The 7,117-nt window shown below is 40.1% G+C and overlaps 1 protein-coding gene across 1 annotated transcript; it reads left to right on the forward strand.

Moving 5' to 3' along the window:
- Positions 1–149: 149 nt before the first annotated feature.
- LOC143220301 (uncharacterized) lies at positions 150–677 on the forward strand (the record flags this gene model as incomplete). Its single annotated transcript, XM_076445971.1, has 2 exons — positions 150–284; positions 384–677. Coding segments are annotated over 2 exons (429 nt in total), but the record flags the coding sequence as incomplete, so codon positions are not given.
- Positions 678–7,117: the final 6,440 nt, after the last annotated feature.

The following is a 7,117-nucleotide window of genomic DNA, read 5'->3' on the forward strand; positions in this document are numbered from 1 at the left end:
GCAGTAAGTTTCACATTTTACCTTTTATTCATTTTTTTTATCTATTTTGATATACTTTTTCAAATTTTAGTTTTTGTTTTCTCTTATATTAGTTGAATATTTACCCCAAAATATCAAGATATTTGTGGAGTGCGAATGCATTATTACAGAGAATAAATGATATCGATGCAGAATGTTCTGAAGATGATCAGGAAATTCAGGATATGGAAAATGACAATACCGAAAATTATGGTCCATTTAAAACCAACTCGAAGACGGATGAGGACGAAGGGAATATTTCGAACGTACGTGGACGACGAAAGAGAAGGAGATTTTTAGTTAGCTCCGGTATTGAGAATGAGGAAGAGGTATGCTAAATTGTGATGGCCGGAACTGTTTGGCAGGAAGTAAAACTAGGGTCTAATCCTGGAAGCGCAACAGGTCATATTTTTAGGGAAACATCAGGCCCGATTGGGTACAGTAAACGTAATACTATTGAAGGCGAAGTTGGGGCGGCATTTTCTGTGATAATTTATAAGAATATAATCGAACATATAAGAAAGTGCACAGAAGCAGTGGCATTTAGAGTGCTGGGATATAAATGGGAACAGCCTACAGCAAAGTTATATGCATTTTTTGCAATTATGTATGCACGCGGCGTATATGAGGCTAAGGATATTGATATAGCACTTCTATAGAAAAGAAAGTGGGGCCCGCCTTTTTTCTCAAATACGATGAGTAGACATGACTTTAGAGAGATTATGAGATTTATTAGACTTGACGACAGAAATCAACGAAACCAACGGTTACATACAGATAAATTCGCTATGACTTCCGAAATTTGGTACAAGTTTATTGACAACAGTCAAAATTGCTATAAACCAGGCCCATATGTAACTATTGATGAACAATTGTTTCCAACGAAAGCAAGGTGTAAATTCACTAAATGCATGCCCAATAAACCGGAAAAATTTGATCTAAAATTTTGGTCAGCATCCGATGTAAGTAGCAAATGTATAATAAACGGCTTTCCATATTTGGGAAAAGATGAAAGTAGAGATCCCTCAGTTCTTCTTTGAGAGCGGTCACTATGAAATTAGCAGCAGCGTGTGTAGGATGTGGAAAAAATATAACCACAGGCACCATTTTTACAAACATACGTTTAGCAACAAAACTTTTAGCAAACAAAAAACTACGATTGTTGCGACAATTGGAGCAAACAGAAAACAGCTACCACGACTGGCAAAACTGAAAGACGACGACATGGCACATTTCTTAATCAAACTCTACCGCTGAAATAATTGTATGTTGACAGTTTACAATGCAAAACCATGAAAGAAAGATCAAATTCTCAGTTCAATGCACAACTCCGTACAAGTTGAAGAAAATGACACCCCGACACCGGAGACAACTCAATTGTATTATAGCACCAAACTTGGTGTGGATGTGACCGTTCAAATGGCCAGAAATTATTCAGTAAAATCTTAATCTCGGATATGACAATTGCAAGTATTTTTTAATATCTTGGATTTAGCGGGGATAAATGCATGTGTGTTATATAAAGAAACGACGGGAGGGGAAATTACAAGACAGGAATTTCTATTTCAATTGGCAGAAGAACTTGCCATCGAATACCAACAAGAGCTCGGCTAGGAAAATCAACCAAAACCCATTGAAAGTTCAAATGCAGGTTCCCGTGAACGGAGAACATGTCAGATGAGGTATTGTAAACATAATAAGACGAACAAAATCTGTCTAAAATGTAAAAAGTATGTATGCGGAGAATATACAGTTGAGAAGCCCATATGGAAAAATGCAACGAAAAGGAATAAAATGTAGATTATGTACTCTTAAATAACAGAAAATATATTTTTATACAGGTAAACTGGCTATTGGTCTGCATTCAATATTGAAAAATATAAGTTGTGGAAGACCGCTCATTTGACCGGCCGCGGTAGGAAGAGGTGAACGTGAAATGTCGGTAGGAATAGTTTTAATACTCAATCCGTGAACTGACGTGTCTATTGCCTATACCGTACAGCGCATTTGTTCTCGGAAAATCTGGTCTTACTTTCGGAATCACAGGATATGTTTAGTTATTGACATATCCGTTCGTCTCTCACAGAAGGTTGTATCGCTCTCAAACGGTTTGACCCTCGATCATGTAATTCATATATGAAGTTAAGGTGCCCATTTCTGAAATGAACCCTAATTTTTTTCTCTGAACACCATGCTTCTCCCGATACAGCGCGATAGGCTTCCGCAGGGATAGGTCTTTAGTAAAACGTTTGGCCTTATACAAATTACTAGCGTTCGGAAACGGATTGTCGCTAGACTTTAACATTCATACCGTGAATTACGGTGTCTATTGCAAATAACTTACATCCAATTTACTCCCGAAATACCTGGTTTGACACTCGTAATCACAAGACAGGTGAAGCTACTGACTTAGCTGATCGTCCTTCAAAATAGGTGGTAAAGTTCGCGAACGTATTGCCACTCGATTTTCTACTCCATACATGAACCTATGTTGACCATCACTAAAATGTGTACATACTTGTTTCTATCATCAGGAGGAAACACTCTCTGAAACATCAGGGCAGTTTCTCGTATCGATAAGGCCTTCGGTGCGGAGTCTGACTCTATAACAATTGGTAACGCTATCCAACGGTTTGACTCTTGATCTTGTTACGCATACATAAAATACAGGTGCTCCTCACAAAAATGTATAGTTATTTGTATCGCTGAACTCATGTTTATCCTCTGGATACGGTGGGTTATGTTCTCGAATTGTAAGGTTTCGGTAAAGAGTAAGACGTTATACCAATTGCTAATGTTCTCAAACGGGTCAACCCTCTACTTCAATATTCACACAACGAATTAATGTTTCTATTGCCAAAACTGTTCAGCAGATTTACTCCTAGAATACCAGGTTTGACTCTCGAAATCACAGGAGAGGCGGAGCTATTGGCTGAGACGTTGTACTCTCAAAGGAGATTGTAACGCTCTCGAACGGTTTGACTCTCCAGTTTGCTGTTCAGACAGGAAAATATAATGTCCGTTTGTTAAAAATTCTACTAATTTGTTTTCGTGGACATTAAGCAAGCCACCCGCTTGAGCGAGTTAGGTTCTTCTACGGTTATGTATTCTGTAAAAGGATGACATTGTACGAACAAGTAATGTTTTCCGACTGTTTGACTATCTACTCTACTATTAAAAGTGTGAATTAAGGTGTCCATTACGAATAGTGTGCAGCGGATTGACTCCCGGCATAACAGGTTTGCCTATCGGAATAGCAGAATGTGTGAAACTATTCACTTAGCCATTCGAACCTCAAAGAGGGTGGGATCGCTCTTGAACGGTTCGTCTGTCGATTTTTCTATTGGTACATGAAAATGAGGCGTCCATCTGCAAAACTTCTCCTAATTAGTTTCCGTGAGCATTAGGAATGACACAAGCAAAAGCGGGGTTTGCTCTGGAAAGGTAATGTATTCCGTGATATGAATGACTGTATAGGAGTTGGTAATATTCTGCGACGGATTGCCAGTCTGCTGTAATATCCGTACTGTGAATAATGGTGTCTATTTCCAACACTGTGCAGTGGACTTACTCCTGGAATTCCTAGCTTGACAATCAGAATCACAGGATAGGTGAAGATGATGATACAGCCGTTCGACACTCTAGGAAGATGGAACGGTTCTCAAGCGGTTTGACACTTGATCATCTTATTCATACAAGAATTTAAGCCGCCCGTCACCAAAATGCATACTCATTTGTATCTCTTATCACGAAGTTCTACTTTCGATACGGCGTTTTTGCGTCCCCGAAATTAATGCTAACTGCATAATCTTTGACTGTATACCAATAGGTAACGTTCTACAACGGTCTGACGGTCTGCTTTAATATTCAATCCATGAATTAAGGCGTCTATTGCGAACACTGTGTAGCGCATTTACCCCGTACTATGATTCTGAAAGTCAAACCACGTACTCCAGAAGTAAATCCGCTTTACGGTATTGTATTTTTACACCATACCTCCGGGTATAAATAAAGTGCAGAGACAAACTGTTGTAGATCTTTACGAATTTGCATTGAGTCAAACTGTTTACCGACGGCCTTACCTTCCAAGAACCCCTGCAGTGATTGGCTTGTTTAGTGTTCATCGGAAAACATTAGTAGTCATTTTGGGAAACGGACACCTTAATTTCATGTACGATTAGGACGATCGAGAGACAAACGGTGCGGGAACATTATCACATTCTTCGAGACTCCAACTGCTAAATCAATCGATACACCTACCCTGTCATTCCGTAGGTCAAATCAGATATTCCGACCGTCAATCCGCTGTGCAGTATTGGAAATAGGCCCCTTACTTCACGCTATGAATATTAAAGTAGAAGGTCAAACCGTCGGAGAATATTGCCAATTGGTATACAGTAATTCTTATTGCCGAAAATATACCCTCCCTAGAATCTATCACGCTTTAGCCAGAGTCATGCTAAGTGCTTCCCGGAAACAAATGAGTAGACATTATAGCTGAAGCACATCATATTTTCAAATATGAATTAGAGAATTGAGAGTCAAACCGTTCTAGATCGTCACCACCTTCTTTGAGAGTCGAACGGCTCAGTCAGTAACTATACATGTAGTTGTGATTCCGAGAGTCAAGCCTGGAATTCCAGGAGTAAATCCGCTGAAGAGCATTGACAATAGACACCTAAATTCACAGATTGTTTCTCACAGTAGAGTGGAAAGCCGACTGAGAACGTTACCTAATGTTACAAAGGCATTCTTTTGGCACAATAATTTATCTTCCGAGAACATAAGCCGCTATATCGCGGGTACATTGTCGTGTTCCGAGAAACAGATTAGTATACATTATAATGGCGGACACCTTAATTTCATGTATGATATAGTAGATCGAGTGGTAAACTGTTCCATGACGTTACTACTAGCTTTGAGAGTCTCACAGCTATGTCACTAGCTTCACTTACCTCGCGATTCCAAGAGTGAAACCAGGCATTCCAGGAGTAAGCGCACTGAGCAGTATTGGTACTGGTCACCATAATTCACGTATTGAATATTAAAGTAGAGTGTCAATCCGTTCTATATCGTTACGTATTGGTATGAGCTCATCCTCTTTATCGAAGGCCTTACCTTCCGATAAGCAAACCAGCTAAATCTAGAGTATAGCTTCGTGTTCAGAGAAATACATTAGTATACATTTTAGCGATGGGCGCTTTAATTTCACGAATGGCTTAAAAGACCGAGGGTCGAACCATTCTAGAAAGATTCCTAGAGGCAGACCAGGTATTCCGAGACTTATCCCGCAGTACAGTATTGGAATTAGACACGTTATTTCATAACATAAATATTAAGGAACAGAGATAGCCGTTGTAGAATGCTTATTTCTATACCATAAAACTTTTTAACGGAAGCCTTACTCAGCGAAAATCTGTCCCGCCGTATCGAGAGTATATCTTCGTGAACAAGGAAGCAAATTATTATATATCTTAGTGACGGCACCCCATGTTTCATGTGTGAATTCGCAGATCGAGCGTCAAAAAGTTTGAGAACGTTACCACTTACATTGAGAATCGAATGGCTGTGCCAATAGCTTCATCTATCCTTTGATTCCGAGAGTCAAGCCTGGTATTCCAGGAGTAAACCCACACAGCAGTATTGTGATTAGAAACATTAATTCGCGGTATGAATATTGAATTAGAGAGCCAAACCTCTTGAGAACGTTACCAATTGGTATAAAGTTATACGTTTTAAAGGTGCTCTAACCATCCGAGACCTTAACCTGCAATATCGAGAGCATAACATGGTGTTCAGAGGGACGAATTAGTTTACCTTTATGTGGCGAGCACATTAATTTCGCGTATGAGTAAGAAGATCGAGCGTCAATCAATTCGCGAAAGTTACCAACCTCCTTGAAAGTCCAACGACTAAGTCAATAGCTGCACCTATCCTGTTGCTGCGAGTGTCAAAGCAGCTGTTCCGGGAGAAAATCCGCATTACATTATCGGCGTCAGACACCCTATTTCACGGTACCATGGTTAAAGTGCACATTCAAACCGATGTCGAACGTTACGTATCGGTATAGAGTGTACCTTCTTACAAAAGGACTTACCTTCCGGGGAGACAAGCTACTGTATCGAGAGTAGGACGTCGTGGATAGAGAAGCAAATTACTATTCATTCTAATGACGGACACCTTAATTGCATGTATGAATAGGAAGATCGAGGGTCAAACAGATCGAGAACGTTACCACTTTCTGCGAGAAACGAAGGGCTATGTCAATAACTTCATGTAACCTGCGATAGCATGAGTATAAGCAGGTATTCCGGGCGTCAATCCGCGGAACAGTCTTGGTAATAGACACCTTAATTGGCGGGTTGAATAATAAGGTAGGTCATCAGACTGTTTGAGTGCGTTGCCAATTGCTTCAAATCCAGACGCTTGAACGAAGGCCATTCCAACCGAAAAACTAATTTGCAGTATCGAGAGTATAACTTCGTGTTCAGAGAAAGAAATTAGTATTCATATCAGTGACGGGCACATTAACCTCAGATATGAATTTCGAGATCGATGGTCAAACCGCTCGAGAACGTAACGATCCTCTTTGAGAGTCGAACGGATAAGTCAATAGCTTGACCTATCCAGTGATTCGGAGAATCAAGCCTAGTACTGCTGGACTAAGTCCGCTGAACTGTATTGCCAATCGACACCTTCATTCGCGACTTGAATAAAAAAGTAATTCGTCAAACCGATTGAGAGCATTGCCAATTGGTATAAAGTGAAACACTTTACCGATGGCCTTACGTTCGGAGAACCCATACCGCTGAAGCGATTGGTTGCTTAGTGTTCACCGGAACAAATTAGTAGACATTTTGGCAGACGGGCACCTCACTTTCATATATGAATAGGACGATCGAGGGCCAAAGCGTGCGAGAACGTTACCACTTTCTTTGAGAGGCCAACTGCAAAATCAATAGATACACCTATCCTGTAATTCCGAAAGTCAGACCACGTACTCCGGGCGTGAATATACAGTGCAGTATTACCAACGGAATCGTTAATTCACGGTTTGAATTTAAAGTAGACGATCAGAAATTATGAGAACCATACCAAT

The sequence above is a fragment of the Lasioglossum baleicum genome, unplaced genomic scaffold (assembly GCF_051020765.1).
Source record: "Lasioglossum baleicum unplaced genomic scaffold, iyLasBale1 scaffold0709, whole genome shotgun sequence".
Lineage (NCBI taxonomy): Eukaryota > Metazoa > Arthropoda > Insecta > Hymenoptera > Halictidae > Lasioglossum > Lasioglossum baleicum.